The 23,350-nt window shown below is 53.4% G+C and overlaps 1 protein-coding gene across 1 annotated transcript; it reads right to left on the bottom strand.

Moving 5' to 3' along the window:
* Positions 1-245: 245 nt before the first annotated feature.
* TRIM35 (tripartite motif containing 35) lies at positions 246-22,644 on the bottom strand. Its single transcript, XM_088162787.1, has 21 exons — positions 22,265-22,644; positions 21,300-21,393; positions 20,081-20,193; positions 18,149-18,332; positions 16,799-16,936; positions 15,517-15,603; positions 14,370-14,492; positions 12,688-12,827; positions 12,267-12,401; positions 11,931-12,160; positions 11,083-11,255; positions 10,858-10,947; positions 9,861-9,947; positions 9,556-9,728; positions 8,582-8,722; positions 4,895-5,369; positions 3,806-3,901; positions 2,543-2,773; positions 2,407-2,429; positions 2,000-2,121; positions 246-947 (listed from the first exon to the last, which is right to left on the bottom strand). Exons 1-21 carry the CDS (start codon positions 22,642-22,644, stop codon positions 388-390), a joined length of 3,795 nt encoding a protein of 1,264 aa, XP_088018913.1. The 3' UTR covers positions 246-387.
* Positions 22,645-23,350: the final 706 nt, after the last annotated feature.

Genomic DNA, 23,350 nt, shown 5'->3' with positions numbered 1-23,350 from the left:
GAGGTGGGATACCCCCAGGGATGGTTTTCCATGTGCAGGGGACACACCCCATGTCCAATCCCATGGGATTTTCCCATTCCAAGAGCCGGGATAAGGATTGCCGTTCACAGCAGGAATTCCTCGATCCCTGAAACTGTGGGAAAAGCCCCAAAATCGTAGAATTCCTCATTTAACAGAGAAATCCCTTCTTCCCAAAATCTTCCCACCTTGGATCCGTGACAAATTTGGGAACAGAACCGCACAGGGAGAGTTTATTAATATTTATTAACGATAAAAACCTGAAGGCATTACAAACAAACATTCTTTTTATCCCTGCTATTTTATAAAAAAAAATTTTTTTTTCTTTTTTTCCTGGAAAACCTCAGCAGGAAGCAGGACACCCCTTCCCTAGGTGGGGATATCCTCATGGATCCGGACCCGGAGCGGGCAAATCCGGAGCGTCTTGGCCGTGGCTCCTCCCTGGGGCCCTCCCACGTAGAAATACGGGAAGACGACCCCGCCGAACTTCTCGTGGAATGTGTAGACGTGGCTCCGGAGCTCGGCGTCGTAGAAGGACAATTCCCCCTCGGTGCAGTCCAGCTCCACCCGGACCCGCCGGAGATTTCCCGGCGCCGCTTCCGAGCGCACGGCGTTGGACGCCCGGCACTCGTCCTTCCCGTAAAGGTGGTAGAGGTACCAGAATCCCGAGCGGGAATCGTGGTGGAAAGTGCAGTCGGAGGCTCGGTGGGGCCGGCACACGCCCACCCTCCAGTTGGTGAGCCCGCCCAGATCCACTTCCCACGTGTGGAAGCCTTGGGAGAAGCCGCGGGATCCCAGGATGCAGGGGGCGGAGGTGAAGCGCTCCGGGTTTTCCACGGAGAGTTTGTAGCCGTGGTTGGAGACGCTGGAGAGGTCCTCGGATACCGAGAGCCAGCCGGCGGCGGAGTTGGGGTCCAGGCTGAACGGGACTGGTCCGGGAAGGGGAATGGTTTATGGGATGTTGTCGGCGGGGATCCATCCATCCCGCTGTGCACCCCTTTCCATGGATTCACCCATGGATCCATCCATGGATCCGTCTATGGGTCCATCCGTCCCTCCCTCCATCCATGCGTCAGTCCATCCATCCATTCATGGATCCGTCCCTCTGTCCATCCATGGATACTTCCATAGATCCTTCCATGGATCCGTCTCTCCACTGATAGTTCCATCCACCCATCCATCCATCCATCCATCCATCCATGAATCCATGAGTCCATCCATCCATCCATCCACCCATCCCTATCCATGGATCCACCCTTCCACAGATCCATCCATCCATGGATCTATGGATCCATGCATCATCCATCCATCCATCCATCCATCCATCCATCCATCCATCCATCCATCCTTCAATGGATCCATTTCTCCATCCATTCATGGATCCTTCCATGGATCCATCTATCTGTCCCTTCATCCATGGATCCACCTATGGATTCATCCATGGATCCACCCATTAATTCATCCATGGATCCTTCTATGGATCCATTCATCCATCATCCATCCATCTGTCACTCCATCCATGGATCCATTCCTCCATCCATTTATGGATCTTTCCGTGGATCCATCCATCTGTCCCTCCATTCATGGATCCATCCATTCTTCCATCCATCCCTATCCATGGATCTATCCATCCATCCATCCATCCATCCATCCATCCATCCATCCATCATCCACCTATCCATGGACCCATCCATGGATTCATCCACCCACCCCAATCATTCCATCTCTCCATCCATGGATCCATCCTCCTTATCCATGGATTTGTCCCTAACCCACATCACCCCTGGGAAACGCTCATTCCCAGATCTCCCTTTTGAGTCGCCTCCCTTGCAGGTTTCCAATCCCATCATCCCATCCCATCCCATCCCATCCCATCCCATCCCATCCCATCCCATCCCATCATCCCATCCCATCCCACCCCCACGTTTCCCCTCTTCCCACCCTCTGGAAAACCCTGCTCCGGACATTCCCGGCTCCTCACCGGCCGTGATGGTGTCCAGCATCTTCTTCCACACGTTGTACTGGAGCGATCCCAGGTATTTGGCCACGTCCAGGAGCATTCCCGAGGGAACAGCTTCCGGCTCCTCAGCCGTGCAGGCAATCCTAGGGAAAATCCATGGAAAAAGATTTTGGATGAGGCTCCCGACATCCCGTGGTTCACCAGGAGCTTCCCGACAGCGCCCGGCATCTCCCAAGCTTGTCCCCCCTCAATTCCCACAAAATCTGGGATTTAATGATTCCCACAAACTCTGAAATTCCACTTTTTGTCCCCCTCTTATCCTGCCCGGAGCACCCAGGGGACATCCAGAACCTCCTGAACTCGGAACTGGAATTTTCTTGGAGCGGGGATTCCCAGATTCCCACAGCTACGACAGGATCGGGACCTACCTCCTCTTGCGGTTCTTGTGGGTCTGGAAAAGAAAAGAGGAGAAAACCAGGAATGAGATCCCGGCTGCCACCAGAACCCTGACATCGAACGGATCACTCCGGGGAGGCGGGATCCGGGAATCCTGGCGGGAATTACCATCAGGAATGTGTAGTCGTCCTCCTTGAGGTCGGCCTGGAGCTGCCCGGCCTCGTTGAGCAGGGCCTGGCTCTCCTCGGCCAGCTGCTCCATCTTTCCCTGGATCTGATCCTGCTTCTGCCGCGTCTCCTCCCAGAGCTGCTCCAGCAGCGCCTGCTCCTCATCCCGCAGGAATTTGTGCAGCTTCTCGAATTCCCACTTCACCTGCCGCTCCAGCCGCGCCGATTCCGCCTGGGAACGGCAGCACCTCGCTCCAGCTGGGAATGGCTCCCTCCAGAGCTCCCCCCAATTCCCTGGGGTCTGATTCCAGGCAGCTCCAGAGCTCAGGGATTCACTGGGATCACTGGGATCACGCTGCTCTTCCCAAATTCCCATCCCCACTTCCCAAATCCCCATCACTTTCCTTTTCCCAGATGGGATCAATGCTCCACCCCAGAGCACATGCAGGATTGGGATTGGGATCATTCCCACCTCTGGAGAGCCCAAATTCCCTGGACTTCCCTTTTCCAGCAATCAGGAATTCGCTGGGATCACTGGGATCACGCTGCTCTTCCCAAATTCCTGTCCCTGCTTCCCAAATCCCCATCTCTCTCCTTTCCCAATTCTCCACCCCAGTGTACGAGCAGGACTTGGATCAGGATTGGGATCAGGATTAGGATTGGGATTGGGATCAGAATTGGGATCAGGATCGAGATGGGGATTAGGATTGGGATCAGGATTGGGATTGGGATTTTATTGGGATCAGGATCGAGATGGGGATTAGGATCGGGATCAGGATTGGGATTGGGATCAGGATCGAGATGGGGATTAGGATCAGGATCGAGATGGGGATTAGGATTGGGATCAGGATTGGGATTGGGATTAGGATCGAGATGGGGATTAGGATTGGGATCAGGATTGGGATTGGGATCAGGATCGAGATGGGGATTAGGATCAGGATCGAGATGGGGATTAGGATTGGGATCAGGATTGGGATTGGGATTAGGATCGAGATGGGGATTAGGATTGGGATCAGGATTGGGATTGGGATCAGGATCGAGATGGGGATTAGGATTGGGATCAGGATTGGGATTGGGATCAGGATCGAGATGGGGATTAGGATTGGGATCAGGATTGGGATTGGGATCAGGATCGAGATGGGGATTAGGATTGGGATCAGGATTGGGATTGGGATCAGGATCGAGATGGGGATTAGGATTGGGATCAGGATTGGGATTGGGATCAGGATCGGGATCAATCCCAGCTCCAGGAGGGAACACAGACCTCGTTGTGCCTGGAGATGGATTCGTAGGAGCGCCGCACGGCCCCGAAATCCTTGGCCTTTTCCCGCAGGGAAGACTCCATGTTCGCCAGCTTGGCCTGTGGGGAGGAGATGCCCTCAGGATTCCCCAAATCCCGGGATTTTCCCGTGTGGATAAACAACCCCCGGAGTGGGATCAGAGGAGCTGTGCTGCCTCTGAGCTGGGAGGAACAGGAGCTTTGCTCCATAAGGAATCGTCCTCCCTGGATTTTAGGGATATCCCATCATGCTTGTCCTGGTGCTGTGGGCAGCTCAGTTCCCATTCCCATTCCCATTCCCATTCCTGCACCCATTCCCATTTGCATCCCCATGCCAATTCCCATTCTCATTCCCATTCCTGGTTCCCATTTCTGTTCCCATTCCCATTCCCCATTCCCATTATTCCCATTCCCATTCCCCATTTTCATCCTCATTCCCATTCCCCATTCCCATTATTCCCATTCCCATTCCCCATTTTCATCCTCATTCCCATTCCCCATTCCCATTATTCCCATTCCTATTCCCCATTTTCATCCTCATTCCCATTCCCCATTCCCATTATTCCCATTCCTATTCCCCATTTTCATCCTCATTCCCATTCCCCATTCCCATTATTCCCATTATTCCCATTCCTATTCCCCATTTTCATCCTTATTCCCATTCCCATTCCCCATTCCCATTCCTGTTCCTCATTCCCATCCCCAGCTTTTCCCGCCACATTTGAAATCCAGCGGGATGAGTCAGGGCTGTTTTCCAGCGTCTCCTGGCAGCATTCCCGGCTCCTGGCCGCATCCCAGCTCCTCCTCCTCCCACAGCCACAGCTGCCTCCCTGTTCCCATCCCTCCCTTCTGCTGGAATTGTGCAACTCCCTAAAATCCCAACCCTGGAATAACCAGCGCGGCCGGATCCAAGCCGGCACCAAGGAGCCCAGGGGGCAACTCTCGGGAATAAATCATCCCTCAGGATGACTAGCCGGGATAATTAAAACCCAGGAGAGAATCCCGCAGGGAAGCGCGGCTGCCTCACCCCCAAACATCCCACGGCCTTCCTCTCCTCCCCGCATCCCTCCTCACCCTGAAATCCGCCGCCGCTTCCCGCACCGGCCTCATCTTGTGCCCTTCGTGCCGCTTGGAATTCTGGCAGGCGAAGCACGCCAGCTCCTTGTCCTCCAGGCAGAAGAACTTGGGCTCCTCCCGGTGCGCGGGGCAGAGCGCGGCTCCGCGGGCCTTGCCCTGCCCCTCGTCCCTCAGCACCAGCTCCACCAGGTTGTTGAGGGTGTGGTTGACGCGGAGATCGGCCAGCGACGAGCTCTCCTTGCACAGGGGACACGCGTGGCGCCCGTTTTCCCAGGAGCGGCTCAGGCAGCCCTTGCAGAAGTTGTGGCCGCACGGCAGGGTCACGGCTTGGCGGAAAGGGTCGTAGCAGATGGGGCACAGCAGCTGCTCCTTCAGCTTGGGGGTGGAGGATGAGGAGGGTGAGGAGGGCGAGGAAGGTGAGGAGGGTGAGGCTGCCGAGGTGCTGGAGCAGGGATCGGCTCCTTTTTCCATGCTGCGGGAATGATAGAGCGGGATTTTCCTGTTTTGTTGGTTGGTTTGGTTTTTTTTCTTCTTCTTCTTCTTTCTGATGCAACCCCGGCTCGGTTTCCTGCCGGTGACTCAGCCGCGCTCGCTCCCGCACGGTGACACCGCCCCGGGGCCGCTGCCGGGGCTGGGGGAGGGCTCCGGCCCGCCGTGACGGCGACAAAAGCGGCCGGGACCACCCCAGGCACCGGGCCGGACCGGGACACTCGGTGGTCGGTTCTGCATCCCCAGGTCCCGATCCCCCAAACTCGGGGCTGCTCCGGTTTTCGACCCACACCCCCGGGGCTGCCCCGGTTCCCCAAAATCGGGCCCGGACCGTGCCCGGACCGGTGTCCAAACCTCAAATCCCGGGGCTGCTCCTGTGCCGGGACCCCCAACCCCGGGGCAACTCCGGTGCCCGGTCTCGGTCCCCCAGCCCCGGAACAATCCCTGTCCCCTATCCCGGGACCATCCCGGTGCCCCTGTCCCCCAGTTCTGGTGCCCGGTCCTCCAACCCCGGTACCTGGTCCCGCTCCCCCATTCCCGACCCACCCCTGTTCCCCTAAACCCGGAACAGCCCCGGTCCCCCAATCTTGGTTCCCGGTTCCCCATCCCGGGACAGGCCCGAACCCCCAATCTCGGTACCCGGTCCCGGTCCCCCACCCCCGGAACAATCTCTGTCCCCCATCCCGGGCCCATTCCAGTGCCCGATCTCCCAATCCCGGTAACCGGCCCCGGTGCCCGCTCCCCCATCCCGATCCCCTAATCCCGGTGTCCGGTCCCTCAATTCCGGTACCCGGTCCCCCAATCCCGGTGTCCCATCCCCCAATCCCGGTCAATCCCGGTCCCCCAATCCCGGTGTCCCATCCCCCAATCCTGGTGCCCGATCCCGGTTTCCGATCCCCCAATCCCGGTCCCCGATCCCCCAATCCTGGTCCCCCAATCCCGGTGCCCGATCCCCCAATCCCGGTCCCCGTTCCCTCTCCCCCACCCCGTCCCCTCTCCACGTGGCATCCCGGTAACTCCCGGCCCTTCCCGGTGCCTCTGCCGGTTCCGGGGTTGCCCCGAGGCGGATCCCCGGTACCGGGAGGGGAGGTTCTCACCTGTCGGAGCGCACCTGGCACCGCTGGCAGCGCTCCCTCCTGCGGAGCCTCCGCTCCGCTTCCCGAGGCATCCCGGGGCTCCCGGGGCTCCCGGCGGGCGGAGCGGGAGCTCCGGGGGAGGTTCCCGGTGCTGGCCCGGCCTCTCCCGGTGCTGGCCCGGCCTCTCCCGGTGTTCCGGGAGCCGCCCCCAGCGCGGGAATTTCGGGATCTCAGAGATCCCAATATCCCGTTTCTTTCGGGATTGGGGTTCCCGGTGTTTTCCCCCCCCCCCCCCCTCGGGATTTTCCAGGGATTGCTTTTCCTTTTTCCCTATTTCCCACCCTTTTTTTCCCTGTTTCCCATCTTTTCCAATATTTCCCTGTTTGTTGGCGTTCCTGCCTCGGGAGAAGCGTGGTGTCCCCACCTCCAAAAATAAAAAAAAAACAAAACACCCCGCCATAGGAACCTGGAGAAATCCAAAAATTATCCATGGAAAAGCAAACAGTAGGGAAAAAATATAAGAAAAAAAAAAACAAAAAGAAGAAAAAGAAAAGAAAAAAATTAAAAAAAAAAAAAAGAAAAAGGGAAAGAAAAAGGAAAAAAAAAAAAAAAAAGGAAAAGAAAAAGAAAAAAGAAAAATTAAGAAAAAAAAAGTTTTTGTTTTGCTTTTTTTTCCCCCTGTGGAATGAGAAACTGCTGGAGCTGTGTTTTCCAAAGGCCGGGAGTCCAAGGTCAAAGATAAACCCGGCTGGGAATGAGATTTAAGGGAATGAGATTTTAGGGGGGAGGTGGAGGATGGGAGGAATGGGGAAAATCCCTCCTGGAAAAAAGAATTAAAAAAAAAAAAAAAATTAAAAAAAAAATCTCGGCCTCTGGAGCAGCTTTGGGGCTGGAATTGTGGGAATTTAGGGACAGGTGTGGGGCAGGGAAAAGTGACTGGGGTGGTTTTATTTCTATTTTTTGGGGGGGAAAACAAAAGGGAACATGGAATTATTTAGGAAAACCCTCTGGAATCAGCGAATTCCCAGCACTGCTGAGGCCTCCACGGATCCTGATCCTCCCAAATCCGCAGGGATTGGAAATCCTGCCCGGAATTCCAGAGCTGTGCCAGGGCTGGAAAATCCTTCCCAGGCAGGAATTGTTTCCAGCAGGCAGAATTCCAGCCTTGAGAATTCCATGGAATTCCCGTGGATCCTTGGAGTTGTCAGGGATAGATGAGATTTTGGGAAGGAAATAATCCCTGGGATTTTGGGAAGGAAATAATCCCTGGGATTTTGGGGAATGAATTCTTCCCCTGGATTTTGGGGAAGGAATTAATCCATGGGATTTTAGGGAATGAATTATTCCCTAGGATTTTGGGGAAGAAATTCACCCCCGTGATTTTGGGAAGGAATTAATCCATGGGATTTTAGGAAGGAATTTTTCCCCGGGATTTTGGGAAGGAATTAATCCCCGGGATTTTGGGGAAGGAATTCTTCCCCTGGATTTTGGGGAAGGAATTCTTCCCCGGGATTTTGGGGAAGGAATTCCTCCCTGGGAGGGTGAAGAAAGGCTGGGATAAAATTCCCAGAGAATTCCCGTGGCTGCTCCATCCCTGGGAGTGTCCAAGGAAAGGTTGGATCATCCTGGGATGGTGGGAGTTGGGAATGGGATGGGATTTAAGCTCCCATCCCAGGATTTGATGATTCCATGACCCCACAGTTTTGTGGCACTTCCCACGATCCCAAGAATTCCCTGGATCGTGGGGATGACTGGATTTGTCCCCATTCCCGAGCTGTTCCACGCACAGATCCAGGTTTGGGAACGATTTATTAAACCCCCCCCCGGCTCAGATCCCGGGAAATCCACCATTCCCAGGTTTGGATCCATCCCGGTGGGATTGGAGGCTGGAATACGGGCGGGAATGGGAGGCCGAGCTCACCGGCCGTGCCCGCATCCCAAATATTCCTCCAGCAGAATTCCCAGCTCCGAGTTCTGCCGCTGCAGGGCGGCCGCCCGGGAAAAAAGCTCGGATCTCCGGGTCAGCACTTTGCTGGGAAAGGGACACCGGGATAAGCTGGGATTGTCCCCGGGATTGTCCCAAAATCCCTCCCTGTCCCCTCATCCCCCAGGGACTCACTGGTATTCCAGGAGCGCGGATCCGAGCGCATCCCAAAGTTTGAGGGTCCCCTCGGGAATGACGCGGGTCATGGCTTGCCAGTATTCCCCGTCCTTGGAGTTGTCCCGGATTTCCTGGATCTCCCTGGGGGGTCCTTCGTCCCTAGGGGTGGAAAAGAAAATCTCGGGATGGAGATCGGAACCTTGGGATGGGAATCAAAACCTCGGGATGGAGGAGAAACCTTGGGAATAGAGATAGAAATCTTGGGATGGAGGAGAATCCTTTGGGATGGAGAACAAATCCCTGGGATAGAGAAGAAATCCTTGGGAATGGACAACAAATCCTTGGGAATGGACAACAAATCCTTGGGAATGGACAACAAATCCTTGGGAATGGACAACAAAATCCTGGGAAGGAGAAAAACTCTTGGAATGGACAATACATTTTTGGGATGAAGAAAAAAAATTGGGATGGAGAAGAAACTCTTGGAATGGACAACAAAATCCTGGGATGGAGAACAAATCTTAGGGATAGAGAACAAATCCTTGGGAATGGAGAACAAATTCCTGGGAATGGAGAAAAAATCGTTGGGATGGAGAAGAAATTCTTGGAATGAAGAACAAATTCCTGGGATGGAGAACAAACTTTTGGGATAGAGAAAAATCTCTTGGAATGGAAAACAAATTCCTGGGATGTAGAACAAATCTTTGGGATAGAGAACAAATCCTAGGGAAGGAGAAGAAATCTTTGGGATGGAGAACAAATCCTTGGGATGGAGACCAAATCCTTGGGAATGAGAACAAACTCCAGCTTTCCCTCCCTTCCCACGTCCTGGATTCTCTCCTGCCTGGCTATTCCCAGCCTTGGGAATCTCCTGATCCCTCTGTAGTGGAGCAGGGAAGTTTGGGAAGCTCCTTCTCCGAGCAGAACAATCCAGGAATTCCCAGGACATTCCCTGGATCCCAGTTTGGCTCCGTCCCTGTTCCCATTCCCACCTCAGCTTGGGAAAATCCCGCAGGAATTCCTTCAGGATTTTCAGGACATCGTCGGCATCGACGGAGCGGGCGGGGACGGAGCTCTCCAGGGATTGGAGCTCATCCCTCTGGAATTGGGATCCGCCCTCCCCTCCATCCTGAGCCGGATCCGCGGGATTTTCTCCCGGCATATCCTGCAGGGAGAAAAGCCGGATGTGGAATTTTCCACCTGAAGGGGTGAAAACGCCAATCCCTCCCCTTCCCTGGAATTTTGGGGATTCCTGGGATCTCCCCCCACCCCCCCCCCCACCCCCCGGTGATCCCACCTGGCTGTCGGTCACTCCCTGGCATCCGTAGAACAGGAAAAAATCCATGAGTTTCCGCAGCTCCGCCTCGTCCTCGATCCGCAGGGTCTGGAAAAAAACGGGAATTCCGTCAGGGCTCCTTGGGGTGGGGGGCAGGGAAGGGAATTTTCCAGGAGCAGAGGGAAAACCCTCGGGAAAAACCTCGTGGTTGCTGTGGGATATCGACCAGGAATATCCATGGATGGGAAAATCTGGGAATGGAGTCCTGGAGGTGTTGGAATCCTTGGGATGGAGTTGGGAATTTGGGAATCAAGGAATGTTCTGGGTGGGAAAGGACCTCAGAGCTCATCCCATTCCATGGGCAGGGACACCTTCCGTGATCCCAAACCTTGGACACTCCCAGGGATTCTCTGGGAATTCCAGGCCAGCCAGGAATTCCTTCCCAAATCCCATTTCCCCCTTTCCCAGGAATTTCCTCCATTCCCAGCTCTCCCAGCCTGGCATTGGATCCATCCCCATCCCAACTCCTCTCCGGGAAGGAATTTCAGGATCCAGGGGCTTCACTGGGAATTCAGGACTCCAGGAAGGGTCTCCCTTCCCTTTTCCATCCCCAAATTCCATAAAAATCCCTCGGGATGGATCCTGAGTGTCCTGGATCCCAGAATCCCGGAATGGTTTGGGATGGGATCCATGGATCTTCAATCCCATCCCGGGGACACTTCCCATGATCCCAGGGTGATCCAAATCCACCCTTGGACACTCCCAGGGATCCAGGGATTCTCTGGGAATTCCATCCCAGCCAGGAATTCCTTCCCAAGACCCCACCCCGAGCTCCCCTTTCCCACTGGAAGCCATTCCCTCGTTCCTGTCTTTCCAGCCCTTTCCCAAATCCCGGCTCTCCTGGATTCCCCGTAGGATCCAAGGATTCCCTGGATCCTTCCCCAGTCCAGGTGAAAATTCCCAGCTCCAGGCGCTGAACATTCCAGGCCCAATCCCTGGAGATCCGATCCCAGCTCACCTCCAGGATGGATCGGAGCCGCTGGACGGCGTTCCTGGGTCCCACCACCGCCCGCAGGGGCCTCAGGAGTTTGTTTTCCACCAGGAATTCCTTGGGAAGAGGCGACAGAGCCACCGTGAGCATTCCCAGCCCTCATTCCAAAAGGATTCCACCCTGTCCCTCCAAAAAAAAAAAAAAAATTCCCAAAAAAACCCGGATCGGATCCCGAACTCCGGCACCGCTCACCGCCTCCTGGCTCAGGAGCTCCAGGATTTTCCGGAGGGTTTCCCTGGGAATGTTTGGCCGGGATGTGGCTCTTTCCTCGGCCCTCTCCTGCTTCTCCTTCCTTCCCTCTCCGCGTCCCGATCCTTTCTTCTTTCCCCTCCTCCCTCCCTGATCCCGTTTTCCCGACTCGATCCCTGAAAAATCGGAGAGGGAAGAGGGAGCAAAATCCAAAGGAGTTCTCTGGAGGAATCGCCTGGAAAACGAAGCTCTTGGGATGAGAGCTGGTTGTTGGGAGTGGGAAAACCAGGGAAAAGAAAAGGGGGGGAAACCCAGGAAATCTGGAAAAACGGGGAAAAATGGGGAAAAATGGGAAAAAACGGGGAGAAATGGGGAAAAATGGGGAAAAAATGGGGGGAAATGGGGGGAAATGGGGAAAAATGGGGAAAAATGGGGAAAAATGGGGGAAAATGGGGGAAAATGGGGGAAAATGGGGGAAAATGGGGGAAAATGGGGGAAAATGGGGGAAAATGGGGGAAAATGGGGGAAAATGGGGGAAAATGGGGAAAAATGGGGAAAAATGGGGAAAAATGGGGAAAAATGGGGAAAAATGGGGAAAAATGGGGGAAAATGGGGAAAAATGGGGAAAAATGGGGGAAAATGGGGGAAAATGGGGGAAAATGGGGAAAAATGGGGAAAAATGGGGAAAAATGGGGAAAAATGGGGGAAAACGGGGGAAAACGGGGGAAAAAATGGGGGGAAAACGGGGGGAAAAATGGGGAAAAGACTCCTGGAAGATCCCTCTTGGAAATCCCAAGAATCGGGCGCTTTGCCCGGAGGAAGATCCCGAGGGATTTAGGGATCCCTCCCACCTTCCAGCAGCTCCGTGGCCGCTTCCATGGCCTCCCTCTTCTCCCGGCGGCCTCCCGGGGGTCCCACGTTATCCATGAACCACAGGCGAGGCTCTTCCCACGGCATTCCCAACTGCTGCACGTGGATGATGCGATCGGCGTCCAGCGCTTCCCGGATCAGCGCTTTGGCCTCTTCCTCGTTCGCCATCCAAACCCGCCGGAATTTCTCGGCTCCGCTGAGCGCCAGATCCCTGGGGGAGGTGGAGAGGGGGGGAAAAAAAGAAAAAAAAACCATCCCCGACGGGATCAAGATCCCGCTGTGAGAGGGAATTCTCCGGAATTCCCGGCGCTTCCCACCTCAGGCGGCTCCGCGTCTCCTGGAATTGTCCCGTGATCCGCTCCAGCTCCCATTCCAGGCTCTGCTTTTCCTCCTGGAATTTCTTTTCCTGCTTGGCCATTTTGGTCCTCAGGAGGCTGAGGGAAGTCTGGAGTCTGGGAAGGGACGAAGAGCCCGGATTTGGGAATGCCCAGGAGTGGGAAAAGCTTTTGGGAATGAGAGGAGATTCCCGGGATGGAATTTTTTTTTTGTTTGTTTGGGGTTTTTTGTTGGTTTTTTTTTGTTGTTTTTTTTTTGTTTGTTTGTTTGGGTTTTTGTTGTTGTTTTTTGGGGGTTTTTTTGTTTTTTTTTGTTGTTGTTGTTGTTTTTTTTGTTGTTTTTTTGGTGTTTTTTTTTTGTTTTGTTTTGTTTTTTTGTTTGTTTTTTGGTTTTTTTTTTTACCGGTTGATTTTCCTTTTCTGCAGGGATCGGAGTGTGGAATTTTCCACGTCCAGCTGCCGGAGCACGTCCAGGTTGTATTCCAGCTTCACCTGGTTCAGGTGGTAAAGCCCCTTCATCTGCCGGAGCCTCTTCTCCAGGTACTGCAATTCCATGGGAAAAAAAAAAAAATCACCAAGACGAGCCTGGAATTTAGGGAAAAACCCGAGAAAACTCCCAGAAGGGTTTGGATTCCTCAGGAAAAAAAAAAAAAAAAAATCCCAGCAGGGCCAAGGAGTTTTTTTTTTCCCCTTTCCAGAGGATGGATGAAAGCCACGATCCAGGGGTTAATTCCCAAAATCCCACCTCAGGCAAATCCTAAACAACCAGCAGGGAAGTCCTTCCCAATTCCAGCTTCAATTTTTGTGGGTTTGTTTTTCTGTTTTTTTTTTTTTTTTTTTTTTCCCCACGAGCAGCGGGCACAAGGAATTCCTGCTCCTCCTCCTCCACCTTTGGGAATTCTGTGCTTGTTGGGATTAATTTTGGGATATTTTTCTCCTATTTGGGGAAGAAAATATTCCTAATACCCCGTGAAAAACTTTCCCTGGAACAGCCTGAGGGATTTTTCCATGATTATCCCAAGGCTGCTCCCAAACCGGGATGAAGCCGTGGGACACGGAGAGGGAAAATTCTCTCCGGAGCCTCCCCCGGGCACAGCCCAAGGTTGTTTTTCCAACATTTCCCGTCTTTTCCAACGGTCCCATGGCATTCCCTGGGAATGCTGAGCTCCGTCCCGAGCTCCCAGGCGCATCCCACGATTCCAGGTTATCGGGAATTGAGGGAGTGGAGCCGCTGGAAGGAGTCCAGGGAATGTCCCAGGGCTGGGAGAGCTGGGAATGTGCAGCTGGATGAGGGAAGGATGCAGGGAATGCTGGGAGCCTTTTCCAGAGGTTTCCAGGAGAGCTGGGATTTGGGAAAGGGCTGGAGGGCCAGGAGCCAGGGAATGGCTTCCAGTGGGAAAGGGGAGCTCGGGGTGGGATCTTGGGAAGGAATTCCTGGCTGGGCTGGAATTCCCAGAGAATCCCTGGATCCCTGGCAGTGTCCAAGGGTGGATTTGGATCACCCTGGGATCATGGGAAGTGTCCCCGGGATGGGATTGAAGATCCATGGATCCCATCCCAAACCATTCCGGGATTCTGGGATCCAGGACACTCAGGATCCATCCTGAGGGATTTTTATGGAATTTGGGGATGGAAAAGGAAAGGGAGACCCTTCCTGGAGTCCTGAATTCCCAGTGAAGCCCCTGGATCCCGAAATTCTTTCCCAGTGGAGAGAAGTCGGGATGTGGATGGATCCAATGCCAGAGCTGGGAATGTGCAGCTGGATGAGGGAAGGATGCAGGGAATGCTGGGAGCCTTTTCCAGAGGTTTCCAGGAGAGCTGGGATTTGGGAAAGGGCTGGAGGGCCAGGAGCCAGGGAATGGCTTCCAGTGGGAAAGGGGAGCTCGGGGTGGGATCTTGGGAAGGAATTCCTGGCTGGGCTGGAATTCCCAGAGAATCTTTGGGAGTGTCCAAGGAAAGCTTGGATCCCCCTGGGATCACGGGAGGTGTCGGGATTGGAATGGGATGGGATTTGTGGTCCCTTCCCACCCAAACCATTCCATGATTCCCAGTGGTGATTCCGGGATCCGGGGCCTTTCCTGGCACCTGCACATCCCGTTCCAGCTGGAATTTCGTGCTGTCGTAGCTTTCCACGCTCTCAGCCTCCAGCTCGTTCAGCAGCTTCTCGAATTCCAGGGCTTTGTCCATCCGCTCCCGCAGGAATTGCAGCTGAGGGAACGACGAGAACATCATCCCAAATTATCCCAGATTATCCCAAATCATCCATCCCAAATCATCCATCCCAAATCATCCCACATCATCCCAAATTATCCCAAATCATCCCAAATCAACCATCCCAAATCATCCCGCATCATCCCAAATTATCCCAAATCATCCAATCTCATCCCAAATCATCCCAAACCATCCCAAATCATCCCAAACCATCCCAAACTATCCAACCTCATCCAACCTCATCCCAAATCATCCCAGACCATCCCAAATCGTCCCAAATCATCCCAAATAATCCCAAATAATCCCAAATCATCCAACCTCATCCCAAATTATCCCAAATCATCCCAGCTCATCCCAAACCATCCCAAATCATCCCAAATCATCTCAAGCCATCCCAAATCATCCCAAACCATCCATCCCAAACCATCCAACCTCATCCCAGCCCATCCCAAATCATCCCAAATCATCCAACCTCATCCCAAATTATCCCAAATCATCCCACCTCATCCCAAACCATCCCAGCTCATCCCAAATATTCCCACCCTCATTCCAAATCATCCCAAATCATCCCAGACCATCCCAAATCATCCAACGTCATCCAACGTCATCCAACCTCATTCCAACCCCATCCATCCCATTCCCAGCCTCTTCCCACCCCAATCCCAAAAAAATCCAGCACTAGGAAAGGCTGAGGGAGCTGGGAGAGGGGCTCAGCGTGTCGAAGAGGAATTCCAGAGGGAATTTTCCCCTCTCTGGAATTCCTGGAAAAAGCTGGAGCCGGGTGGGATCGAGCTCCGCTCCCACAGGATAAGGGGGAAAATTCCACAGAGAATTTAGTTGGATATTGGGAACAATTCCCACCTGGAATTTCATCCCTGGAAAATCAGACCCCAGTTCCCGGTGGGATTTAAATCCATGGGGATTTGGCTCCTGGTGCTGGGAATGCTTGGAGCGGGTGATTCCAGAGGGATTTCCCCACCCTCAGCCATTCCCAGGATCCCGAATTTTCCACGGGATTCACCTCCTGCTCGTTGTGGGCCTGCATGGCCTCGTTCCACCTTTCCCGGTTGTTCACCAGCATTTCCCGCCGCTCCTCCTCCAACGTTTTCTGCGGGAAAAACGGGAATTCCACGCCCGGATCTCAGGCCATGGGAACAGCCGGGCACTGAACATTCCCAAAGTCATTCCCAGCCCCTCAGATCCCCAAATTCCGGCCTCATCCGCCCAAATTTCCTCCCAGCACCGCAATTCCGAGTTGTTTTTCTTTTTTCCCTGGAGAAAGAGCAGTTTTCCTGCTTTTCTCCCTGGTTTTCCTGGGTTTTTTTTCCCAGTTTTCCTGCTTTTTTCCCTGTTTTTCTTCATTTTTCCCTCAGTTTTCCTTCCCCCCCCTTTTTCCCGCTTTTATTCCCAATTTTCCTGCTTTTATCACCCCAAGTTTTCCTGCTTTTTCCCATGTTTTTCCTGCTTTTCTCCCCCCAAGTTTTCCTGCTTTTTCCCCCCCCAGTTTTCCTGCTTTTCCCCCCAATTTTCCTGCTTTTTTCCCTGGTTTTTCTGCTTTTTCCCTCAGTTTTCCTTCCCCCCCCCCCCAATTTTCCTGCTTCCCCCCCATTTTTCCTGCTTTTATTCCCAATTTTCCTGCTTTCTTTCCCCCAGTTTTCCTGCTTTTATTCCCAAATTCCTGCTTTCCCCCCCCCCCCAATTTTCCTGCTATTTTCCCCAATTTTCCTGCTTTTATTCCCAAATTCCTGCTTTTTTTCCCCAATTTTCCTGCTTTTATTCCCAAATTCCTGCTTTTTTCCCCCAATTTTCCTGCTACTTTCCCCAATTTTCCTGCTTTTATTCCCAAATTCCTGCTTTTTTCCCCCAATTTTCCTGCTACTTTCCCCAATTTTCCTGCTTTTATTCCCAAATTCCTGCTTTTTTCCCCCAATTTTCCTGCTACTTTCCCCAATTTTCCTGCTTTTTTCCCTGTTTTTGCTACTTTTTCCCCCCGGTTTTCCTGTTTTTTTCCCCAATTTTCCTTCATTTTCCCCCATTGTTCCTGCTTTTTTTTTCTGGTTTTCCTGCTTTTCTCCCCAGTTTTCCTGCCTCTTTCCTGGTTTTCCTCCTTTTATTCCCAGTTTTCCTGCTTTCCCCCAGCCAATTTTCCTTTTTTTCCCCCCAGCTTTCCTTCTTTCCCCCCCCAAGTTTTCCTAATTTCCCCCCCCCAATTTTCCTTCTTTTCCCCCCCAATTTTCCTTCTTTTTCCCTCGTTTTTCCCTCGTTTTTCCCGGTTTTTTTCCCCGTTTTTTTTTTCCCGGTACCTCGATGTGCCGGATGTGGTGCCGGTAGCTCCGGACCAGATTCCTGCTCTGCTCCTCCATCCTCTCCAGGAGCACTCGGATCTCGCCCTCCTGCTCCCGCAGGGCCTGCTCGTACTGCGAGTCCTTGGCCTCCAGCTCCTGGAAAAACGGGAATGCAGCGGGAATTCAGCGGGAATTCAGCGGGAATTCAGCGGGAATTCAGCGGGAATTCAGCGGGAATTCAGCGGGAATTCAGCGGGAATTCAGCGGGAATTCACCAGGAATTCAGCAGAAATTCACTGGAAATTCAGCGGAAATTCACCAGGAATTCACCAGGAATTCAGCAGAAATTCACTGGAAATTCAGTGGGAATTCACCAGGAATTCAGCAGAAATTCACTGGAAATTCAGTGGGAATTCACCAGGAATTCAGCAGAAATTCACTGGAAATTCAGCAGAAATTCACTGGAAATTCAGCAGAAATTCACTGGAAATTCACTGGAAACTCACTGGAAATTCAGCAGGAGTTCAGTGGGAATTTAGTGGGAATTCACCAGGAGCTCAGTGGGAACTCAGCCGGAATTTAGTGGGAATTCACTGGGAATTCACCAAGAGCTCAGCAGGAATTCAGCGGGAATTCACTGAGAATTCAATGGGAATTCACCGGGAATTCACTGGGAATTCACCAGGAATCCAGCGAGAATCCTCAGGGAATTATCATGGAGCAGTTTGGGTGGGAAGGATCATCCCATTCCAATCCCACCATCCCAGGGTGCTCCAGCTTTTCCTTGGATGCTCCCAAGGATTCTCTGGTAATTCCAGCCCAGCCAGGAATTCCTTCCCAAATCCCATTTCCCCCTTTCCCAGGGAGTTCCCTCCATTCCCAGCTCTGGCATTGGATCCATCCCCATCCTGACTCCTCTCCAGGAAGGAATTTTGGGATCCAGGGGCTTCACTGGGAATTCAGGACTCCAGGAAGGGTCTCCTTTCCCCTTTTCATCCCCAAATTCCATAAAAATCCCTCAGGGATGGATCCTGAGTGTCCTGGATCCCAAAATCCCAGAATGGTTTGGGATGGGATCCATGAATCTTCAATCCCATTCCAGGGACACTTCCCATGATCCCAGGGTGATCCAAATCCACCCTTGGACACTGCCAGGGATCCAGGGATTCTCTGGGAATTCCATCCCAGCCACGAATTCCTTCCCAAGATCCCACCCCGAGCTCCCCTTTCCCACTGGAAGCCATTCCCTGGCTCCTGGCCCTCCAGCCCTTTCCCAAATCCCAGCTCTCCTGGAAACCTCTGGAAAAGGCTCCCAGCATTCCCTGCATCCTTCCCCGAATTCCCAGCTCTCCCAGAATTCCCGAATACCTGCTGGAGCTCCCGGATCAGCCGGTTCTTCCCTGTCAGGAGCTGCTGGCACTGATCCTGCTGCTGCTCCAGCAGCTCCCACAATTCCTGCGGGATTTTCAGATCCCCCGCCAGGGCCCACTTGGAATTGATCTCCGCCAACTTTTCCGTGCCGTGCTTGGCTTCCCATTCCAGCTTTTCCAGCCTGCGGGAAGCCAGGGAATCGGGGAGCTGGGATAGGGCTGGAATTGCTCCAGACCTGGAGTCCTTCCCTAAATCCATTTCCTAAATTCCTTCCCCAAATCCCTTCCCTAAATTCCTTCCCTAAATCCCTTCCTTAAATCCCTTCCCTTCCCAAAATTCTTTCCCTTAATTCCTTCCCTAAATCCATTTCCTAAATTCCTTCCCTTCCCCAAATTCATTCCCTAAATCCCTTCCTTAAATTCCTTCCCTTCCCAAAATTCTTTCCCTTAATTCCTTCCCTTCCCTAAATTCCTTCTCTAAATCCTTTTCCTTTCTTAAATCCCTTCCCTAAATCCTCCCTGCAAATTCCTTCCCTAAATTCCTTCCCTTCCCTAAATCCCTTCTCCAAATCCCTTCCCTTTTTCTAAATCCCTGCCTAAAATTCCTTCCCTAAATTCCTTCCCTTCCATAAATCCCTTCCCTGAATCCCATCCCATTATCCCATGGATCCCATTATCCCATCCCACAATCCCCAGATGGAATTCCAGCTGGAAAACCCCACGGAATTCCAACCATTCCCAACACTTCCATGCCCCCAAGTGCCACATCCCTGGAGCAGCAGCGGCTCCCTGGGAAGTTCTTGTTGGAGCCACGCCCAAATTCCCAGATCCCAGAATTCCCAGCAGCTGGTTCCTTAAGGAGATTCCCACTGGGAATTCCCATGGAGCATCCTGCTCCATCTTGGAGTCATTCCAAAGGCAGTGGGGGAACGGATTTGGTGTTTCCTGGCTGACATCCCAAATTCTGGGAATGGGAATTCTGGTTGATGGAAAAGTGGGATAGGAGAGGTCAGGAATGATCCTGGGGGTGGCGGGGATCAGGGAATGCCAGACAATTTGGAAAATCCCAACGGGAGAAATTCCACTGCCAGAGCAGGATGGGCGGGGCCTTCACAGGAAAGGGCTGAGGAATTCCGAGGAGGAATTCCAGAATAATTTGGATGGGATCCATGGAGCTTCAATCCCATCCCATTCCAATCCCACAATCCCAAGGTGCTCCAACCTTTCCTTGGGTGCTCCCAGGGATTCTCTGGGAATTCCAGCCCAGCCAGGAATTCTTTCCCAAGATCCCACCCCGAGCTCCCCTTTCCCACTGGAAGCCATTCCCTGGCTCCTGGCCCTCCAGCCCTTTCCCAAATCCCAGCTCTCCTGGAAACCTCTGGAAAAGGCTCCCAGCATTCCCTGCATCCTTCCCTCATCCAGCTGCACATTCCCAGCTCTGGGATTGGATCCATCCCCATCCCGATTCCTCTCTGGAAAGGAATTTCGGGATCCAGGGGCTTCACTGGGAATTCAGGACTCCAGGAAGGGTCTCCCTTCCCTTTTCCATCCCCAAATTCCATAAAAATCCCTCAGGGATGGATCCTGAGTGTCCTGGATCCCAGAATGGTTTGGGATGGGATCCACGGACCTTCAATCCCATTCCAGGGACACTTCCCATGATCCCAGGGTGATCCAAATCCACCCTTGGACACTGCCAGAGATCCAGGGATTCTCTGGGAATTCCAGCCCAGCCAGGAATTCCTTCCCAAGATCCCACCCCAAGCTCCCCTTTCCCAGTGGGAATTCCCTTCCCTGTGTCCCATCCCTCCAGCCCTTTCCCAAATCCCAGCTCTCCTGGAAACCTCTGGAAAACTCCCTGGGCCAGCTGAGATTTGGTGGCCTAAATTTCCCGCCGGAATTCCCAAATTCCCGGCTCCTTCCCGCTCACCTCCTCCTCTTTTCCTCCCCCTCCTTTTCCCGCCTCCGCGATTCCCGCAGATCCGCTTCCACCCGGACGTTCGTCAGCAGCTGCGTCCCGTGGAAAAGGAGCTTGGCCAGGACCTGCCAGGGAAGGGAAATCCTGGGAATTCGGGCTTGGAATGAGCCAATCCCGCATCCTTCCCGTTCGTGGGAATCAGATCCCAAGGATCCAGCCCCAGTCCCAATCCTGGGAATTTCTCTCCGGGTTTTTGGCCAATAAAAGGAGGAAAACGTGGAAGAGGAATGGATCCAAGAGATTCCCATTGGATCCAACCCCAATCCCAGGGATTTTCTCTCCCGTTTTTTTGCCCATAAAAGAGAAAAACCAGGGATAAGGACGGATCCAATAGGAAATTCCCATCAGATCCCAAATCCCAATCCTGGGAATTTCTCTCCCGGTTTTCAGCCAATAAAAGGAGGGAAAAACGGAACAAGAACGGATCCAAGAGATTCCCATTGGATCCAACCCCAATCCCAGTCCTGGGGAGTTTCTCTCCAGGATTTTGCCCCATCGAGGAGGAAAACCAGGGATAAAGATGGATCCAAGTGGAGATTCCCATTGGATTTCAAGGATCTGGCCCAAATTCCCATTCTGGGGTTTCTCTCCTGGTTTTTTGTCCCATCAAGGGGACACCAAGAAGGAAAACCTGGAACAAGGAGGGATCCAAGAGGAAATTCCCATCAGATCCCAAATTCCCAATCCTGGGAATTTCTCTCCCTGTTTTTGGTCAATAAAAGGAGTAAAACATGGAACAAAAATGGATCCAAGAGATTCCTATTGGATCCCAAATCCCAGTCCTGGGGAGTTTCTCTCCCAGTTTTTGGCCCATCAAGAAGGAAAACCAGGAATAAGGATGGATCCAATAGGAAATTCCCATCAGATCCCAAATCCTGGGGTTTCTCTCCTGGATTTTTATCCCATCAAGGGGACACCAAGAAGGAAAACCTGGAACAAAGAGGGATCCAAGAGGAAATTCCCATTGGATCGATGATCCAGCCCCAATCCCAATCCCAGGGAGTTTCTCTCCTGGCTTTTTGCCCATAAAAGGGAAAAAACAGGGATAAGGAGGGATCCAGGAGGAAATTCCCATCAGATCCCAAATCCCAGTCCTGGGAATTTCTCTCCCAGTTTTCGGCCCATAAAGGATAAGGATGGATCCAGGAGGAGATTCCCAACCCTTTCTCACCTTCCCGGTCTCCTCGATCACCTTCAGGCTCTTCCTCTCCTCTTCCTCCTCCTCCTCCTCCTCCTCCTTCTCCACCTTCTCTCCAAGGGCTTCCCTGGGAGGAAAACAGGGAAAAGTTGGGATCTTTTCCACCCCAACCTCTTCCCAATGCTGGGAAAGGGCCGGGATCCAATCCCGGGATCTCCCTCCCCCTCGGGACATTCCCGTGGGAAGCAGGGAGCTGGGAACAGCATTCCCAAAGGAAAACGGGATCCAGGATTCCCCCTCTGGAGCTGGGAATGCTGCCAGGAATGCGGGATCAGCCCCTCGGGGAAAAGGGAAGGAATTTTGGGATGGGGAAAGGATTTGGGAACGGGAAGGGAAGAAGGAGCCTGGAAGGATGGGAATGTGAGAAATGAGATTCCATGGATTTGGAATTCCTGTTGGGAATAGGAATGATATTCCACGGATTCAGAATAGGATTCACAGGGAATGTGACAAGTGAGATTCCAAGGATTCAGAATTCCTGTTGGGAATAGGAGCCACAAGAATGTGATGAATGAGATTCCATGGATTTGGAATTCCTGTTGGGAATGTGATTCTGTTGGGAATAGTTCTGGTAATTGGGAATGGTCCTGAGCTTTGGGACTGTGTTTGGGATGGATCCTGAGCCTGGGATTGGATTTGGGATTGGATCCTGAGTTTGGGATTGGATTCAGAGTTTGGGATTGGATTTGGGATGGATCCCGATCCCTGGAATTTGGTTTGAGATTGATCCCGAACCTATGGGATGGATCCTGATCCCTGGAATCGGGTTTGGGGCAGATCCCGATCTCCAGCTCAGCTTTGATCCCCGGCTCGGGTTTGGGACGAGCCCCTGAGCTCCGGCCCTGTCCCACTTCGGACTGGGGACCCCCAGCCCCACCCCCTCTGGAAAACCGGGAGAATCCCGCCGGGAATGGGGGCCCGGCCCCCCCGCTCCTCACCGGCGCCGGACATCCACGCGGTTGCGGCGGGCGGCGATTCGCTGCTGGCGCTGCCAATCCGAACCGGGCTCAGAACCGGGACCGGGCTCAAAACCGGGACCAGGCTCAGAACCGAGACCGAGCTCAGCATCAGGACCGGGCTCACCACCGGCTTCAGCACCAGGCTCGGGCTGGGATTTGGTCTCGACTTTAGACTCGGGCTGGGATTTGGGATCGACTTTAGGCTCTGGCTGGGATTTGGGATCGACTTTAGGCTCTGGCTGGGATTTGGGATCAAGTTCAGGCTCGGGCTGGGATTTGGGATCAAGTTTAGGCTCGGGCTGGAGCTCCGCATGCTCCAGGCTTTGGGCCGGGGCCGGCCCGTCCTGCCTCTGCTCCATGGCGATACCTGGGCACAGGTGCGCGCCCGTTACTGCGCATGCGCGGGCACGGGAGCGTCCCTCGTTGCTAAGCAACGCGTGTGGGGCGGCATCACCTGAGCGCTACTGCGCATGCGCAGGGCGGGGAGCGGCTCCCGTTGCCAAGCAACGCTTGGGGGGGCAAAACCCCCCCAAGCATGCTGCGCATGCGCGGAGACGACAGCGTCGCCCGTTGCCAAGCAACGCGCAGGGATTAAAAAAAAATCACCATAGCATTACCACGCATGCGCATCCCTAGGGGCGGCCCTCGTTGCCAAGCAACGCGTGGGGGGGGAAATCACCTGAGCTATTCTGCGCATGCGCGATGGCGCATCTCGTTGCTTAGCAACGGCAGGAGCATCACGGCACCGCCCCCTTCTCGATTTTCCAAATCCCGGCGCGTTTCCGTGGGAAGCACCGGGAAAAAATGGCACGAGGAGAGCTCTTCCCGCTTCTTCCCACTGCGATCCAGCCAGAGGGAGCTGAGGATGGGGTTGGGATGAGGGGACAGGGATGGAATTCCCAGAGAGAATCCCTGGATCTCTGAGAGTGCCCAAGGAAAGGTTGGAGCAGCCCAGGAGAGGAAAATTCCCTGCACGTGGAATGGGATGGGATTGAAGGTCAATGGATCCCATCCCAAACCATTCTGGGATCCAGGACACTCAGGATCCATCCCGAGGGATTTTTA

This window comes from Sturnus vulgaris, chromosome 3 (assembly GCF_052056855.1).
Source record: "Sturnus vulgaris isolate bStuVul1 chromosome 3, bStuVul1.hap1, whole genome shotgun sequence".
NCBI classification, from domain to species: Eukaryota; Metazoa; Chordata; class Aves; order Passeriformes; family Sturnidae; genus Sturnus; species Sturnus vulgaris.
Note: the sequence above shows the minus strand (reverse complement) of the source record. Positions and strands in the feature narration are given on the sequence as shown.